At 38.4% G+C, this 19688-nt stretch overlaps 1 protein-coding gene across 1 annotated transcript in view; it reads left to right on the top strand.

Moving 5' to 3' along the window:
* The window catches only part of LOC143286147 (protein phosphatase 1 regulatory subunit 16A-like), a 32644-nt gene extending 19164 nt beyond the window's left edge, over nucleotides 1–13480 (top strand). Inside the window, exons 10-11 of the mRNA XM_076593751.1 lie at nucleotides 2178–2295; nucleotides 2795–13480. Coding sequence (XP_076449866.1) covers nucleotides 2178–2295; nucleotides 2795–3517 — 841 coding nt within the window. The 3' untranslated portion in view covers nucleotides 3518–13480. The remainder of the gene's footprint in view (nucleotides 1–2177; nucleotides 2296–2794) is intronic.
* Nucleotides 13481–19688: the final 6208 nt, after the last annotated feature.

Genomic DNA, 19688 nt, shown 5'->3' with positions numbered 1-19688 from the left:
GACTTGAATTATTTTCTATTTCTTTATGAAGTGAGTAGCTCAGTATTCCTCAGATACTTGAGTGGAGAAAAGTCATACAAGTTATGCAGTAATTCAGAATTAGATGAAGGTTGAAGGTCCCATAGCATTTTACAGCCTTAGGGGCTCAGCATAGAAAGGCAGAGCCCTGTCCTGTCCCTCCGCCATTTTAACCCTCCCCAACCAGTCAGATGCCCATTCACACCTGGGTGGAGTGAGGAAAATCAGGTAAAGTGCCTTACCTATGGACACACCACCATGCCAGATTGGGGCCTTGAACCCCAGTCACTGGTGAACATTGGATCAGAAGTCCAGTACCTAACTCATTTTGTCAGAGTGCCTGATTCAGAATGTCTTTCTTAAAGTTCCGTCTGGTGACGAAGCAGATATATAGGTGGGATGTATCCTGAACACAATAGGTTAGTTCACCACACTGGGGAGTTGCTTCTTGCTTATGTTTGAGACTGTGGGGTTGGAAACCAGAGATCATGAGCTTGACAAGTCCTCAAATGATGAAATAGCCATCACCTGTTTTCATACCAGTGGAACTCATTCTGTATCTTTCTTGTGGAGGACCCAGAGAGAAGCTGAGCTGGGCACCTTTTGAGTGATTGAAATGTCTTGTCTCTCTTTAATGAACTTGTTTTCTTCCTTCTCTTGCTGACAGCCAGTCAGAATTACAGAAAAATAGTCTACTGGATGTTTGGATTTTTTCCGTCAAAGTTTTTCTTTCTTCTTCTTTTTTGCTATAGTAAATACTAGTTTGGTTTCTTGGTTTGTCTTTTTTCTTTCATCTCAAACTAACCTTTTCTCCATAGAATTTCTTGTGCTGGCTGTGGCACTGTATGAAATGAAGCATATTCATTCTGTTACTTCCTATTCCTGTACTGTTTGCCAGAGGGATGTGGAAAAATGACTGCTTTCTGCATTTGTCAGTCATTTGTTGGTTTCAGTCCTATTGCACCTTATAATTTTTGATATTTTTTTTAACACAATGTTTACAAAGGGTGTAATTCTTTGGGGAGTATTTTAGGGGATACTACTGAGTTTTTGTTACTGTTGTTTGCTTGTATATTGGAAGTTGAAAAGATTATATTACAGGTTTAAAATGATTTTTGTGTTTCATATGCAAGTCCATATTTTGATTTGGTTTGTGCTTATGTGTATGTGATTGTGCATGAAAGAAAGAAAGAGATTTCTTTTTTGTATGTGTGTGAGAGAGAGAGGGGGGGAATGAGCTTTCATTGGTGTGTGTGTGTGTGTAACTGAGAGAGAGAGGGGAGGAGGTTCCCTTGGTATGTATGTTGGATAAATTTAACCTATTTCATTGCAATTATAGCTTTTGTGAGCTGCTCCCAAATTCTTTATATCAATTTCATTTCAGTATGCATTGATGGGAAATCATAGCAACTTAGGGCATTCATTAGCATTTGATCATATGTACACTGATAAATTGCTCCCTTTTTTTCCTGCAGACAATAAAAGATTTATGTTTACATTTGCCTTATGATGTGCAGAAAGAGATAATGATTGTAGGGGTGAGGGATAATAATCTTGAGTTATCAATGTGATAATTATTTTTACACTAGTTTGCATGTATAAACATGCCACAAAACACAGCACATCATGTTAAAAAAGATGGGGAAATTATAAACAGTGCCTGTTCCTGCTGCATATTGTCAGTGTGTTCTACAAATTCTAAACAAAGTTGATCAATATATTCTCTGCTGTGAAAACAGGGCATTCAACAAACTCCGTGTTTGGTGTGCATAAGGTTAACTTTACGTGTGGGGGAGAGTAGATGGGGGAAGGGGGGTGACTGATTAGAATTCATGCATAATTTTTGTAAATTGGTTCTGTTCATGTTTGACCTTAAGGGCGTAAAGCCGATAGGTTAAACTCTGTTCATGTTGGTCCAATGTATGTTTATGTACATATTTTTCAATGTTTTTTTTTATCTCTATAAATGTGGTTTTTGTTTTGTTTTTCTCGCTTTTTTTTTTAATGAATGAAAAATGCTTTTTTGAAAGTGATGCATGTAAGTATATTATCTTTTGTGAATGAAGTGCCTCCATATGGCGCAGCATCACGCAGTGTATTCTGTGTATTCTAACCAAAGTGATAAAAAATTAATTCTATGTGTGTGTTTGTGTGTGCAGTGCGTCAATACGGCGTAGCAGCATGCGTGGGGACAAGAGCCAGCTGTTCAAAAAGGAGCACAAGGAGGAGGCTCTGCACTTTGGGCTGAACCTCATGAAGGATGAAGAATCCCTCATGGTACGCTGAGGGCCAGGAATTGTGATAATAATGCTGCTGTTGTTCTGAGGTTTAGTCATCACATCCAGAGAGAACAGTGGTCAGGACTTTTCAACACTTTATTCTAAATAAGAACGTGCAGTGAAATGATCAGACGTTTTGAAAAATGTTAGTTTTATGTATTTACTTTGTTTTTGTTGTGTTTTTAGTCTGGAAGAAATATTTCTGAGTCTACATTTGGTGTAAAATTACCCCTGCAACTTTCCACAAATCGTGATGTATGTGTCTGAATGCTGGCAGCTTTGGTGGTTCTCACCTTCAACCTCCAGCAGCCACACAGACCATTTTAACCCAGACATTATTTCTAAAACTTTGACATGTCTATTGACTGATTTATTGATTGATTTCTTGGTGGTACTCACCTTCGCCCTTCAGCAGCCACACGGACCAGTTTAACCCAGACATTATTTTTAAATTTGACATGTTTATTGACTGATTTATTGATTGATTTCCACCACAGGAAGCTGAGGAAGAGCACGAGAACCAACCAGCCACAGACATCGATGAGGTGACCATCACAGTGGGAAATGACGAGGACAGAAAGTCTCCATCTCCCCCTGCCTCTCCTGCCGCGATGTCTGCCACCGTTGAAGTGAACAGTGTGGACGGAGGACAGGGGCAGGTTATCTCCCCTCCTGCAGCAGTCACCACCATTCAGGTCAACAAACCCACCCCCAAACCACGCAGCACTGTTCACCCCCATCCAGACTCCGCGGGCTCCATCCCCTCCTCAACACCTGCTCAGGGTCCATACCCCAGTCCACCTTCCTCTTCTTCTTCGCACAGGGCAGGGGGGGGTTCAGGACCACCCCCACCCCACCCCCAGCCCCTTCACCCACCGGTGGGCGGGCAGCAGAAGGGGGTGGGGGTGGGCCCCACACTGCCCTCCCTGAAGCGGGAGCGGTCCAACTCACGGGAGAACCTGGTGGATCTGGCGGTTCAGGACATGTTCTTGGAGAGTGTTCAGGGCCGCCGCCAACACTCCGACGGCACTCTGCAAGGGAACAACTCTATAGCAGCGAAGACCAAAAATGGACACAACAACAACAACAACAACAGTAGTGCTGCTTCTGTGCTTAACTCCACGACAGACGGCCAGTTGCGGAGGTTTGTGGCCCCAGAACACGCTCAAGTGATTGGGGGAGATGAGAGTGAGAAGCAGAGCTGTTGTGTTATTTTGTGAAACTGTGGCACAATGAGAAGGAGAACTGTTGTGTTATTTTGTGAAACAGTGGCAGTTTTTATGCATTGCTATCAAAAATCAGGTGTTGATGCTGTTGTTTCCAGACCTGCTGTGTTGTTCTGGTGTGTAAGTTATCACTGCTACTGCCTTGTCTTCTCCCACCTCTCTTTTGTGAAAGGTTTACCTAGCATTTTTGTTTCCTTCACCCACGCTGAATGATAGATTGTTATATAAAAGAAGAAGAAAGAACAAGAGCAAGTGACTCACATTCCTGATGCCTTTTTCGCCTTTAATGTTCATGGAATGTGAGTTATGTGCTACGTAAAGAGTAGTCTAAGGATACATTCTAAGACAAATATTTTAAGCAAGAACTTTATTTTCAGACCCAAGTGAGTGTTGTGACAAAGACTTTGCCACAGGGCTTTAAAAAAAAATTAGAAAAGAAAGAAAATAAGATTTGCTTTAAAATAACCTTTAACAGTGCATTTCACATCCCTCATGTTATGTGTGACCAACTGTCTGCTGTCTACTAAAGCTATTGTGTTTTATTTTATACTTCATACCTACTTTCAAAAACATCCTTGACAATAAAGTCAAGTTGGAATGAAAGTTGGTTTCTGTTTGAAACAAACATGAACTGGTTGTGAGAAAGCATGAAAGGCATTTACCCCCACCCCCTTCTATTTCAATGAAGTGAATTTTATACTTAATACGTAACTTCAAAGGAATCTTGATAATGAAGTCAAGTCGGAATGTAAGTTTGTTCAGATTGGAACAAACAGGTATTGGTTGCTAGAAAGCATGAAAGGCATTTGCCCCAACCCCTTCTGTTTCGATGAAATGAATTTATGGGAATTTGACAGGTGTGGTGGCTGAATGGTTAGAGCACTGGATTCTCACCTGAGTGTCCTGAGGTAAGCCCCCAGTTCTGAATGCACCTGGAAGGTGATGGATGGAGATTTTTCCAACCTCCCAGATCAACATATGTGCAGACCTGCTAGTGCCTGAACCCCTGTCATGTGTATATGCATGCAAAAGATCAAATACGCATGTTAAAGATCCTGTAATCCATGTCAGTGTTCAGTGGGTTTAAGAAGACACGAAAAGACCCAGCATGTATCAACCAGTCATTGGCAAGTCGATGTTGGTCATGTAACAGAAAGAAGAAAGAATAGAATCTCTGGTGTACAGTATATTGCTTTCCAAAGTGCATGGTCACAGTGTGGCAGTGAAAGGTGAAACTAAAAAATGATGGCTGGAAGTGGCCATTTTCTTGGTGTGTTAGTTCTGTGATACTGCAGAATGACATTGATGTTGTGTTGTGTAGGGGTTGTCAAAGTGCAATGACGGAGCGAGAGAAGGTACTTGTCATTATTGTTGTTATCCATTATTTTGCTTGTATTCACTTGTAAGCCAGAGGACTGTATTTAATCCAGAAACCTTGTAAATTTAGATTGGTTTGTTGGACATTAGTATTTCCTTTTTTTTTTTTTAACTGTGTGATAAGTAGCTGCATGCAGATAAATTATTGTACTTCCATGACTGCCATTGATTGTATTTGTGAAAGTCTTTTTTTCGAAGCTTGTGTTGTTGGTTGCTTTTGTTGTGTATTCTGTTCATTCTCCAATCATGAAATGGGGAAGTCATGAGATCATATATCGTGGAGTGAGTCAACCTGTTCTGTTTACTTGGAGACGGTCATGATTTTGATGGTCTGAGCTGCCTGAATGTTAACCAGCTGAGTGTCCCCATGAATCCAGTTAGTGGGCAGGTTACTTAGTAGTGTACCTGACTGGACATGAGCAAGGAAAGGGTTTAAAAGTTTGACAACATATTTTCAACAAGGGTTTAGAGCTTGACAACAACACATTTTTAAGAAGGGTTTAGAGTTTGACAACAACACTTTTTTCAAGAAGGGGTTAGTGTTCAACAACTACACATTTCCAGTAAGGGAACAGGGTTTGACAACACATTTTCAACAAGGTCTAGAGTTCAACAACACATTTTTAAGAAAGGGTTACAGTTTGACAACATATTTTCAACAAGTGGTTATAACTTAAAAACAAAGCATTTTCAACAAGGGGTTAAGTGTTTGACAACAACAAAGGGGTCTTCACTTGGGCAATCTGCACTAATTTCATGTTCTAAAACATGCTGAAAAAAAATCATGATCATGTAGTACTACATCAGTTGGTCCAGTTTTATAATGATACTAGTACATCTGGAATATTACGTCAGAAGTGGGGGGGGAGTTGGAAATCTTGACTGTCTTCTTGTCTTTAAGTAATATTTCTGCTTTGACATTTTTTGAATGTATCTTATAAGATTTTGATGTGGCCTTTTTGGGAGGGGGGCGGGGGGGGAGTGGATTGGTGCTTTTTGGGCAATTTTTTTCTTTGTATAGTTTACATAAAATATAAAGCTTTACTGTTTGTTTGTTTGTTTTTTGACTGCCATTCTATGAGTATCTCTTCAGAATGTTTGTATATATGTATGTGTTTATTTTACATCAGTTGTTTCAGAATCTCTCCATAGAACAAATATTACAAAATTGATCATTATGAGTTACTGTTCTTTGTTTATAAATTTACTATAATTATATATCTTGTGAATGATGGACGAAACAGTGAGGTCAATTGATCATGATCGTCCTCCTCTTCCCTCTTCTGTCACTCCCTCACTTTCACCTCTACTTATCCCCTCACTCACCCATACATGTTCACCCACTCTCACTGCCTCAGATTTATGGATTGAGTGTGGAAGTACTTCTCACTTTCTTACTTTATTTTTGGTCATTGTTCTTTTCTTTGAAAACACTCTAACTTGAATTGTGAACACACTTTATTCAAGGCTATGTGGGATTAAACAGACAGGAAGAAAATATAGTTGAGTTATGACATTGTGAATGTGTAAGTAGTTATTAGGCAAATTTCACAATAAATCAGACATGACCATGACTTCCTGTATGCTCATTTGACACTAAAAAGCTTTCAGTCAACATTTTATGTATGCTCATTTGACACTAAAAAGCTTTCAGTCAACATTCTATGTATCTGCCAATCCATTTTCTATTCATTTTACCATGTTAAATGTAACATTCTTTGTCAAAATGATTTTGAAGTCTTGACATAATCACAAAGGCTTTTTCCGGTGAAGGAGGAGGAGGGATTTTGTCTGACGACCTATCACACATACTGGTGACTGTAGACATTTTGTTAAAGTATTAATTTTCACATTTGAATGTTATTGTTGACAAGGTACAAGAAGAGTGGGGAGCTGAATGGTGAGGCAGGGGTAGATGGAGGGTGGAGTCAGTGCTGAATATTATTCTGAATGATTTTTTTGTTTGCCGTCTGTTACAAAGTTTATGTGGGTGATCTTAAGATATTGAGAATCAAGCGGGTCTTGAGCCTCGGCCATTGTCACAGATAATTACAGTAACAAGGAAGACAGCAAGAGTGAATGTCCCACTGATCACAGTATGTCACTTCTTGTCTGGCTCTGTCATATAATGACTTGCTTTGTTATTCACTAGTGTCATTGACTTGTTCCGCATCACTTGTTGGCACACTGTACCTCACAAAGAGTGTATGCTATAGCCAGATGCTGTGGATTGTACCTTATTGCAATTAATGCTCCGTTGCTGCCTTACAAGCCACAGGGCATAACAGGCAGTAAATAGGTAAGTACAGTTTATTGCTCTGATCTTGGTTTTTTAAAATGCACATGAAAAGAACTCTCCTGTCAGACCCAATGCAGAAATAGTAAAGTAGGGTGAGAGAGAGAGAGAGAGAGAGTTAAAGAAATAATGATAACAGGTGCTGCTCATAAAAGCATCCTCAGTCAACTAGCTCACTGAACTCAGTGGTAGAGGGTCTGCAGTAGATGTGGGAAGAAGGTGTGTCCTCCACAGTGACCTGGTTCTGTGTGGGGTCAGTTCCCATCATCCAATCCTTTCTGTTGATAAATATCAGACATGTATTTATATGTTTGTGTTGTTCACCCCTCTACATTCTGTGGAGCTTTTTTGTGCTGCCAGTCACCGCAATGGCATCACTCAGTTTTCTTCTTCTTCTTCTCGTCTTCTTCTTCTTCTCTCCCTTTCTCTTTGTAACGAGTCGTTGGGGTGCCTCACAGAAGGACTTCCTCCTCTGTGAGTTGTGTTTCAAAGCCTGGGTCACTGCGAATGGTTTTCCTGCTCATTTTGCAATGCTGTGAGTCCAGCGTTTTTTCTGTCTTTCCTTCCATTACTCAGTTTGGTATTGCTCATTTCTAATCCCTCATACACCGTCATTTCTGGTTTCACTTTTATTTTGTCTTGTAGATAGTGAGTAATGTCTGTGATGCACATGTCATACTTCAATGACACACACATTTTCATGATGAAGTGTTGTGCAAGTAAACTATAACAGTCTGCTTACCCTTACTCTTCTATTGTGTATGTCACTGTGTGTGCACACAAGTGTGTGTTTGTATACATGTGTGTGTGTGTGTGTGTGTGTGTTCATGGTTGGTTTGCTTGATGAGTACAGGTTATACTGATATAACAGGTAGAAAATCTGTCTAGAAAAAAATTTCAGTAGACATGTGTATTTTAATTAATTACTTATACTTTAAGAGAATGAAGTTAGCATGTTTTGGTGTGTTTTTTCTGTGTGAAATAGCCAGCATAGACAACAAAAAGCTTCTTGCAGTAATGTCACCTGATGTTGCTCCTGTGTGATGTTTATACATGGCTGTTCTTCACTGTCATGATCTTTATAACAGAGTTATAACAAACACATCTGTTTTTATTATTGGCTCTGGGCCCCTCTCCTAAGGAGGTAGAGTGCATTACAAATATGCATTATTATTGTCATGTCTTTCTGCTCCTTATCATTCTGTTTCAAAGTGCCTTTTCATCAGTGTGTATATGTGTTCTAAACTATGGTCCAAAAATGGTACCAGTTTCTGAAAGGAACAGGCTGGTTACCATGACATCACTGCATGGAGATGAGAGGGGTAGCCAGTGTCCAGTCACTGCCTTAAAAGAGCTGGACTCTGCTGTCATTTCTGGCCCGTGTGTGTGTCTTGCTTCGTAGTGTTTCACTATGATTCTTCTTATGTTTTTGGCCCTGTGCAGCCGCCTGGACAATAAGCCACAATGTCAAATGTCTTGCACGTTTTCCTGGCATTGGTCGGCTTTGTCTCCTACTCATCTTTGCTTCAACAACTACTGCTACTATGTCATCATCGTCCTCTCCCTGTTCTTTGTATGGTGCAATGTGTGTACAAAGAGACCAATTGTGGTACAATTATCACAGCCTGTTCCTGTAAATGTTTTAGGAGGAGATGGTCACCAGTTGTATTAATGCTACACACAGATAAACATGATTCTCTGCTTGTTTCTGACTGGCATTACCATTAAACATTCTGTAATGATTGTAGTTTTAGTCTGGCAGTATTTCTTTCAGATCAGGGTACTTATACTTCATTCATGCCATTATCATTTTGGTATTACATTTGTTACTTATGTCCACCGTGCACAGATACTTGTTACTCTGATTGGTGGATATTTACTGATGTGAATGTTCTTTGTGTAAATGGTGACTTGTTTGCTGTTTACACATTCCACACAATGCAAGGACTGTTTTTAGAGACGGTAGTGAAATCATTTTGTGATTCATGATTTCCAGTGTCTACATCTGTTCAGCTTGTGGTGAGGCTGCCTTTGTGAATGTTTCCTAAAACAGTATTTTCTTCTTCTGTTTTTTTTTTTCCAGCTTTTTATATTTGTTGTTGTTGTTGAAGTGTAATGATTTGGTTGAAATGCCTTTTGATTTGAGTATTTCATATCACCCTCTTTAAAGCAAGAAGTTCACGATCACAGACTATTGTTCTGACAAAAGAAGGCCAGTAACACAACTGTACCAAGTTGAAAATCCTCTGGCCACTGCGTTTAAGCATGAGTGGGTTCTGTGCAGCTGAACATGATGACACAGTCAGTGCTGAGTGCTGAGAAAACCATTCACATTGACTGTTGCATCTGTGCTGGTGTACCAATAACACAGAGTTGAATTGAATTTTTTCAGTTTAAGGCCAAAGCCCAGTTTGAAGAGGTGTGAGCAAATTAGTAAATCATTCATCAATAACTATGAACGATCATGTCATCCAACAAAAGTATGAAAGCAACCATCGTTAACACACAGAGCAGGACTATACTGTGTCCTTGAGGACAACAATGGGATGAATGTCCTGACCCAGACTGACATAACAGGACATTTGTCCTCTTCACACTGAGATGAATTGGACACTGAAACCAGTTGGTCAACACATTTTTTTTTCAATATCAAATCTAAAGTTGTTAATCAGCTATGATAGAAATGAACAAAATGTCTCTCAATATCAACATGCCACAATCAAAAACACTGCTGTGCTTTGAAGACACATCATTTGATTAACTGAAAATGAAGTGTTGGAAATGAATAATATGAAATTAAGTCTTGAAAAATGAGGATGAAAATCAAAGACTTGCAAATGAAGAATATAAAAATGAAGTCTTTCTTGATGTTTTCTAGCCTTCTTTACTCTCAGTCTCTCCTCTTTACTTCTGAAAGTCATTCTGTCAAAAACTGATTTGGAAAAAAATCACATATTTTCTGACTTGTTTTGTTCATTTCCAACATTTCCCTTAATGAGCACTTCCAATTTGAAGACTTTCAACAATGCACTGAAAAACTTTAATGGTTTACCAACACTGACATTCATAGTCACTGTTGAGGCCACAGCAGTTTCTTGCTCAAAGCTGTTTGACTTGAACATTCATAACATTGCACCTCCAAGTTGTTGTTCAAGAAATTTTAGCCAAAGGTCTCAGATCCTTGGAAACACTTTATGTTTTCTTAAGAAATGTCAAGAATGGCCAAAACTGCTCAGGCAGAAAACAAAAAGCAGATACTTTCCTGTCCATTGCACATGCAGAAGACACTTCATCTTGGTTAATCAAACTCTTAGATTTCAGTTTGAAAGAGACCTGTGCCAGAGAGTGCAGACTGATCCATATGTGCTATACCACATCTGCTTGCTGTAAAAAGAATATGTATTGATATAGAATATAAAAGCCTGACGTTCACATAATCCTGATGTGGTGATCAGGCCTTGATGAAACTCCTAAGACAATGGCTGAAATTGCCTTGATGTTGCTTGCACAGTTATATGCTGGCCATGTTCTGATTGAACTGGTAGTTTTGGGAGGATCAACTTGTTACAGAAGTTTTGTCACACAATGTCGGAGCTTACAAAGAAACATACTGGACAGTGAAATTGATGAAAAGTTAATGGAATATTTGCCCTTTTCAGCAATAAAATGATTGGACTTTCTCAACCTTTATTGGTCTATGCTTGATGCAGATGTACATCCTGGTTTGAGTACATGCAGTAATTCATCTTCCACTGTTTTCAGTTGTTGATACTTACCGAAGTTTGGAGCAAAATATCTGATGGAGGGATATCCCTGTGATTTTGATTTTATTAACCCCATTGCTTTCAGTTTCATCGGTTACATGTGATAAGAGATATTTTTCTATTGCTCTTATGGATGTGAGTGTGTGTTTCATTGACGAAAGAATGAGTAGATTGTCTGTAGTGGTTCAGTGAATGGCCTGGTTATGGAGGGGGCTGGAAATATGTTTGCTGGTATATGTACGTGTGAGGTTAATGAATCTTAGCAACATGTCTTCAACCAGCATGTGTAAGTTTAACAGTGTGTCTCAGTAACACCTTTTGAACTATGAAGTAAGAAAGAGATGTTGCCATCAGCACTATCTTTTATCATTATCCTTTGAATTGCCCCAGCAGGTACTTTAGGGGTGGCTGCACTGCAAGGAACATTGTAACTGATGAATCCATCATTATTATTATTATTATTATTCTGACGTGTCAGATTCAGGGTGTTGTAAAGTTGTTCAAAGTGAGTGCAAGTGCCCTGACATAGTGAAGCGTTTTGAGGACTGAAGAATTACATTTCCTTGTCTCTTGGTCTTTTTATTGTATGTCAACATTCATGTTTCTTTGCTTCACGCTTGCAGGGACTGTTTGCTAACATGTCTGTGAAAATAATTAACGTGTCAGAATTTGATGTTTATACATTGTTTCTGTATATATGATGTACTTCCCACCTTCCAGTTGTTTATACATTCAGCCTTGAAAACATTATTTTGTTTATTTTCTAAGCAATTTGTACATATCAATAGTAAACCCCTAGAAAATTTCATTTGAACACAAAAAAATTATTTATGTTTTGTAAATCTGTTGTTTTTAAATGTTTAATTTGTGCAGACATATCAATTTTATGCTTGCTGAATAGCCAGAATTTCAGGATCAAGTAGTGTATTGTATCGTGTTTACATTAAAGATTTACATTTTCTGTGATTTTTTTTCTGATTCAGACTGTTTTTTGTGCTGATTCAGGTAATACATGCGTTGAATGTTGGTGGTCCATAGCTGTGGATTCTGCTCCATTTTCTGTCAGACTGCATCATCTGTTACACTGTCATGTTATTTTTACCAAACACACACTCCCTGGACCCTTCCCTGTCCCCATTCTCAACCTCTCTCCTCTATCCCTCTCTTCTCCCTCTTATCTCTTTTTCACTCTCTGTCTCTGTCTCTCTCTCTCTCTCTCTCTCTCTCTCTCTCTCTCTCCGTGTCTCCCTTCCCCACTGAACATTCCTGAATTTTTTGTTTGATTCATTTTGTTTAGTAAAATAATGGAATACTGGTTAGAAGTTCCCAGTACATATTATCATTCATCATCGAAACGTCTTCCTCCGTTTCTTCACTTGTCTCACAAAGATCTACCACATCCATCTCCTAGTTCACTGTAGTTTGAGAAAAGGGAAGAGAGAGAGATGCAAAATGTGAGGAGGGGTATGGGTGTCCAGGAGCTGTGGATGATGTGTGGCTTAAGTGCTTGACACACTGACATCATCATCCATACGGTCTGGCATCAACAGATTCCAGTCAAGTCACATTTTGAGTTTTTCTCTCCGCACTTTTCGGTATCAATCTGATTCACCTGTTCCTGATTCACCAATCACTAAATTGTTGATCCCAGTTCACCTGTTCTTGATTCACCTGTCATTACATTGTTGATCCCAATTCACCTGTTCTTGATTCACCTGTCATTACATTGTTGATCCCAATTCACCTGTTCTTGATTCACCTGTCATTACATTGTTGATCCCAGTTCACCTGTTCCTGATTCACCAGTCACTAAATTGTTGATCCCAGTTTACCTTTTCCTAGTTCACCTGTGTACGTAGGTGCTCTCAGTGTGTCCGTATGTGTGTGTATGTGTTTTGATAACCAAACAAAAAATAACACTTTCTAGATTGCGTGTGTGTGTGTTAGAGAGGGATGGGTGTGGTGGTTGAATGGTTAGAGTGCTGGATTTTCACCAGAGTTACTGGGGTTCAGTCCCCAGTCTTCACCACATGGTGGGTTAAGGGTGAAGATTTTTCTGATCTCACAGGTATGTGCGGACCTGCTAATTCTTGCACACACATCATTTATATATGCATGCAGAAGATGAAATACACACGTTAAAGATCCAGTAATCCTTATCAGCATTCAGTGGGTTATGGAAGCAAGCACATACCCAGCATGCACTTCCCAGAAAACAGAGTACGGCTGCCTACATGGAGGGGTAAAAATGTTCATGCACATAAAACCTGCTTGTACATTTAAGTGAAGATGGGAGGTGCAGTCCACAAATGCAAAAAAAGAGAGAGAGTAGGCTGAATGTGTGAACCGTGAGTGGTGTTGAAGCAGGACAAAGAGTCAAACTTTCAAGTGGCCACAAATTGTAGGCAAAACAGGAAACAGGTGAAGTAGAGGTACTCCACTTTTTTTGTTGCCTCCTCTGCCCCTGGCTGCTCTCTGCGAGTCAAGGAAGTACTGATCCAATGATGTGTTTGGAAATGCATGCACCTGATACTTAAGAATGATTGGGGGAGGGGGGGGGGGAATCATGTAAAATTATTATTATAGATATATGAAAAGGACTAGCAAGAACAAACTATTTTAAAGAATAATTCTAATAGAAGGTGAAAATGAATGCAAACAATATTTCAGAATGAAAGAACACAAACACAAGAAAAATAAATGGTTAACAAATAATAAAGGGTGGTGACTCTTTTTATACACAAGATACACAACTTCAAATCATTTAGCTGCTTATGCTTCTGATTCAGCTAGCACACAGGTAAATAACAAGTACATTGGAGCAAACCCCGACACTTGAGGAAGTGTACCTTGTGTGTGAAGAGACTTACCACTCTTTATTACTTGTTAAATATTTCAGAATGGAATTGTTTGCACCTTCTCTTGGAAAAACACTGAATGCAATGAATTTTGCAATAACATAATTCCAACAGCAAATGGAAATAAACTACAGCCAAGCTCAGTCTCCATAAAGGCTTACAATTATCATTCATAAATGAAAGATTACTTTTTTTTTTAAAGGAAGACATCTGTACTGATATCCTGACATTTATTTTGATACTGTGAATGAAAGATTACTTTTTTTTTAAAGGAAGACATCTGTACTGATATCCTGACATTTATTCTGATACTGTAGAAGGTGTTTCAGGAGCATTTTTCTCCTGTCTTAGCTTTTATAAAGCACCAGACTACTGTAGTCCTGTGTTGTCAGTGTGCTCACTTTGTTCCTGTTCTTGTTCAGGGTTCACACACATGTGGCCTAACAAAATTCTACACTTTTTTCCACACCAGACTGAAAATTTACCCTTCCAAACACAAAGCCAAATTGTATATAAAAGAATTTAAAAAACAACATTTGTCTGCTGCATCACTGATGAAAAAGATTGGCGGATATCCCATTGAATTGTTCAATTTCCATCACTTCTGTTGTTTTTTCTTCTTCTTTTTGATTGATTTTTTTGTTTTCTAGATGCATTAAGCTCTTTATTGAATGGTTCTAGTGAAAGGTATTAATTCCCAAGAGAAATAATTCCAAATAACAGCAACTGACAGCACCTGGCCAGAAATTGTGCTCACATCATTTTGTGAAATTCTGCCATGAATGCCATCGATAAGTATTCACCAGCCACCTCCAGCCTGCTTTTTGATTTGTGTTGGCAGATAAGGATGACTGGTTCAAGGGATGGAAATCTTCAGTGATACAAGCAGTGTGAATCCCAATAATATTTGTTTCTGTCTTCTGGAGAGCGCCGTAGCTGACAGCAACTTGCAGTTTCTGATTGAGATGTGTTGCTGTGTTAGGCTGATGGCAATTGGGTATCAGTAACTGGCTGGGCATAGTGTGAATGTAGCCTTGGCTGAGTTTTATCACAGTGAGATGACAGCTTTCACTGACAAGCGTACTCAGCAGCAGCAGTAAAGTGGCTCAGTGCAGGGGTTAAGATGCATTTCTCTGTGGTGCTGGCGGTGATGTGTCTTAGCTTTGATGTGATCAGCACTGGTGACCCTCTGTCCTGCCGAGGTGAGAATCCCACTGCTTCAACATGAGGATTGCATGAACCTTGTTGTCGTGGCCTTCCCTTTTTGACATTTATTCAAATTTCTGAACATTCATACAAAGTTATGAACATCCATGCACTTAAACATTGGACCTTTTTTCTTCTTTTTTTTCTTTTTTTTTATAGTATTTTCCATTTCATACACGCAACAAGCATATCCGTCCATCTTTTTGATATGATATGGATACCTATATAGCACCTATATAGCTATCCTCAGTTGAAGACCAAACTCTAAGCGCTATACATATATGGAGTCATTTGCACAACAGACTGGGTAGAGCCGACTGACAGCTGCTATTGGGCGTTCATCATTCATTTCCTGTGTCTTTCAATCAGGTTTTTCGGTCACGCACACATAATACTCATGCAGACATGTAACATTTTATGTGTATGACCATTTTTGACTCACTTGTGTAAACAAAGTGAGTCTATGTTTTAACCCGGTGTTCGGTTGTCTGTGTGTGTGTGTGTCCATGTGTCTTGTGTGTCCGTGGTAAACTTTAACATTGACATTTTCTCTGCAAATACTTTGTCAGTTGACACCAAATTTGGCATAAAAATAGGAAAAATTCAGTTCTTTCCAGTCATCTTGTTTAAAACAATATTGCACCTCTGGGATGGGCACAAAAAATATTTTTTTTAAAAAGCCTAATTATATGCAAACTGCATTTACTGTTATATTTATATTTTTTATATTCTCTAAACTTGGCACTTTGACCTCTTATTCTGACACAACAACAAGAGGAGTCATTATTATCATTTTTTGTTCAAACAGGAACTTCTTTTGCTAAGCATGGAATTTTTATTTATTTTGCAAACGTTTTGGTGGAGATAGTAAAAAAGGGAAATTACTCTGTAATTAATGCTAGGGGACTTAATTTATCACAAGTGAGTCTTGAAGGCCTTGCCTCTCTTGTATTTATTTACCATGCTATATGGGCAGCCATACTCTATTTTTGGGGTGTGCATGCTGAATATGTTCTTGTTTCCATAACCCACCAAATGCTGACATGGATTTCAGCATCTTTAATGTATTTGATCTGCATGCTTACACACATGAAGGGGGCTCAGGCTTTAGCAGGTCTGTACATATGTTGACCTGGGAGATCGGAAAATTCTCCACCCTTTACCCACCAGGTGCCGTTACGAGATTCGAACCCAGAACCCTCAGATTGAAAGTCCAACGCTTCAAAACTACTTGGCTATTGTGCCCATTTTTCAATCTTTTCCATTATCAAAAATTTTTGAAAACATATCAGAACATCATTTTCAATTTACTTACACTTTACATATATGTATACATACACACATATATATGTATGTGTATTGGTTAAGGTGTTGTGTTAATGTAACGTTGACATGGGAATGAAATCACCAGAAATCTCTCTGTGGTAACACTCAACAGTGCACAAACAAGTTTTTGCTAAGTTAATGCTACACATGGGTAAATTGTAATGGAATCAAAACTATTTTCTTTTCATACTCAAGGTCACCACTGTTTTCTACATTAGTGGTAGTATTATATGATGCTTTTACTTTGCATTTGCAGTTATATTCCATTTGGGAATGTGTACACTTTGTAAGCTATATTTATTTTCTTTCGTATTTTTAATTAGATAGTGTGTTCCATTTCATTTGTTTGCTTAAAAAAAATAGAAAAAAGTTTGCTCACGAACTTATATATTTCTAGTTTTATTAATTGATCTGTAAATATTTTGTATATGCAGTTTTGATATTTCAAGTGTGATGTCAGTGTTTCTGCTCTTTGTTGTTGTTGTTTATTGCTTGAGATTATTGCTGTGCTACATGTAATGCTGATGAAGAGCAGATAAACATCAGTCCTGTTGGTCTGTTACTGCAAGGCATTCCTGACGTTTCTTCTGCCAGTGGAAGGAAAGTGGGAACAAAATCAGTCTGTCAGTATGTCTGTCTGTGAGGAGCATGCTAACAGTTGCTGTCAAACTGTTGGTTGTTGCCTTTCTTAAAAAAAAAAAAATTCTTTAGTCGGACCCAGAAATTATTTTTGTATACATTTCAAATAGAGTTTCCTTGGAATTCTGTCACAACTTGAAATTAAGAACAGGTCAAGGTTCAGCCCAAAATTCTCTGCAGCACCTTGTGAATGGACAACTTTACTGCATGGAGTTGTGATTAAATTTGTGACTGGTTGAGAGATAGCAAGACCCACGAAGTGACCAAACTGCTCCATGATTCACTGACAAACACACCAGCAGTGCCCAAATTACTCCATGATCCACAAACAAAGACCAAAAAAGCTCCCAAATTACTCATGTGATCAATTGATAAAGATCCCCAAAAGTGCCCAAATTACTTCATGATCCATGACAAAGACCCAAAGAGTGCCCAAATCAATTATTGGCTGACAAAGAACCAAAAAGTGCCCAAATCACCCCATGATCCTTTTTTTTTTTAAACCAGAAGTGCCCAAACTACTCCATGATTCACTGACAAAGAGGGGGGGGGGGGGGGGGGTGACCAAACGGGGACATGGACAGGTAAAAATCCTGTCTGATCTCTTCCTTAACTCTGTTTTCATCAAGTCTGATTTTGAGAAAGGAGCGAGTTTGACTTAATTCACTAGAAACTAAACAAGGACCAGCCAGAAATAATGGGAAAGGGGTAAAGTACAGGCAGTGTGTGACCATTTTAAGGGACAAGGATGAGAGTCAGAAAAGTAATGTCATCTTTGTGGAAGCAGGGAAACTGTTTTATGACATTTGCGAATAAAAGAAAAACATTTCTACCTGAAAAATCCCTCCCCCAACCCCTTACCCCACTTACACCCCATCCAACTTTTCAGTTTTCTCTTCATTGAAACTGCCATTGTTAAAGGAGGATATACTTTCATCTTGAAGATATTGAGAAGGGACAACTTTTAACAAAAGCAACCATGGATTCTGCAGGCTTTTTTTTTTTCTTTCTTTTTCCTTGTCCACTTTAGTTGTTTAATTAGTAGTTGTTGTTGGGTTTTTTTTCTTCTTCTTCTTCAAATGACAGGAAAGTGACGATATTTTTTTCTTCTTCTTCTTCTTCTTCAAATGACAGGAAAGTGACGATAGAGTATAAGAAAACAAATAATAAAGAATTATACAAATCACAGTGAGAGTCAGAAAAGTAATGTCATCTTTGTGGAAGCAGGGAAACTGTTTTATGATATTTGCGAATAAAAAACATTTCTACCTGCAAAATCCCTCCCCCAACCCCTTACCCCACTTACACCCCATCCAACTTTCAGTTTTCTCTTCATTGAAACTGCCATTGTTAAAGGAGGATATACTTTCATCTTGAAGATATTGAGAAGGGACAACTTTTAACAAAAGCAACCATGGATTCTGCAGGCTTTTTTTCTTTCTTTTTCCTTGTCCACTTTAGTTGTTTAATTAGTAGTTGTTGTTGTTGTTGTTGTTTCTTCTTCTTCTTCTTCTTCAAATGACAGGAAAGTGATGATAGAGTATAAGAAAACAAATAATGAAGAATTATACAAATCACCAAAACACATTTTTGCGTATGTGTAGACCCAAAAATGAACAGTGTTTGTGATGGAGCTAAATAAATATCACACTGATGTCTTGTTGCCTTAAATGTGGGAGGCATTCTTTGGCAATATCCCTGCCTTCCTGAACTTCTGTAGTAATGATGTAAAACAGCTGTACCTATGTCGGGTGTACTAAACACCTGTGGTGAATGGATGGTTCTTGTTGTCGTGTACAGTGATGCCGATGCTTCCAAATAAAACAGATGGGTGAAGACTGTCAAGAGTGGGTAAAGTAGTTAATCTATATTTGTATGTGTTGTGAAAGGAAGTCTCTCTCTCTCTCCCTCTCTCTCTCTATCTATCTATCTCTCCCACACACACACACATGCGCATGCACACTGTAACACTCTCATGCACATACATCAAAACACACACACACACACACACACTATAACTTTCATGCAAATAGATAAAACACCAAAATGTAGCCCAAAATTATAAACTTTTCATCATGTTCAACAGTTAAACAGTTTTTAGGATATTGCTACTTGTAGACATTTTAATTTTTTTTTTCAACTGTTGTAATTTAATGTGTATATTGGGAAGTTAAAACAGACTATTGCTCAGAACATTGATCATTCAACATGAAAATAATGTGTACAAAACAAGTATTCATAAACACATAGATTCCATATAATATTGCAAATGTTAGTCCTGCACGAAGCACTCAGAAAATTGTCCCATTCCATGGTTAGTTTTTAAAAAAACATACCTTCACATGCCTGTCTGAGATCTTTCATGAACTTTTTGTACTGTTGGATTTACTTTATTAACTGTACAAGTGTAAACAAAGATTTAACCAGCTATCAATAAAATATGTAAAAAAAAAAAGATCCACAAGTTTTTTGCTTTGTTTGATCAGCATGTTCATCTGAAATAAACCGATGTAATCATGATTCACAGAAGAAAACTATTAACCTTCAGTTCACTAATGCACAAATTCTTACCATCACACATCTGTGTCAGTTCTGGCTCTGAGAAAAAACAAAATAAGTTTTGAGCAAAGCAATTTGTATATATTATAAACCATTGTGAACTGATTAGTTTATTTTTTTGTACGTTATATGCCCCTCCT

The sequence above is a fragment of the Babylonia areolata genome, chromosome 9 (genome assembly GCF_041734735.1).
Source record: "Babylonia areolata isolate BAREFJ2019XMU chromosome 9, ASM4173473v1, whole genome shotgun sequence".
Lineage (NCBI taxonomy): Eukaryota > Metazoa > Mollusca > Gastropoda > Neogastropoda > Buccinidae > Babylonia > Babylonia areolata.
This window is presented reverse-complemented; position numbering and strand designations above follow the sequence as displayed.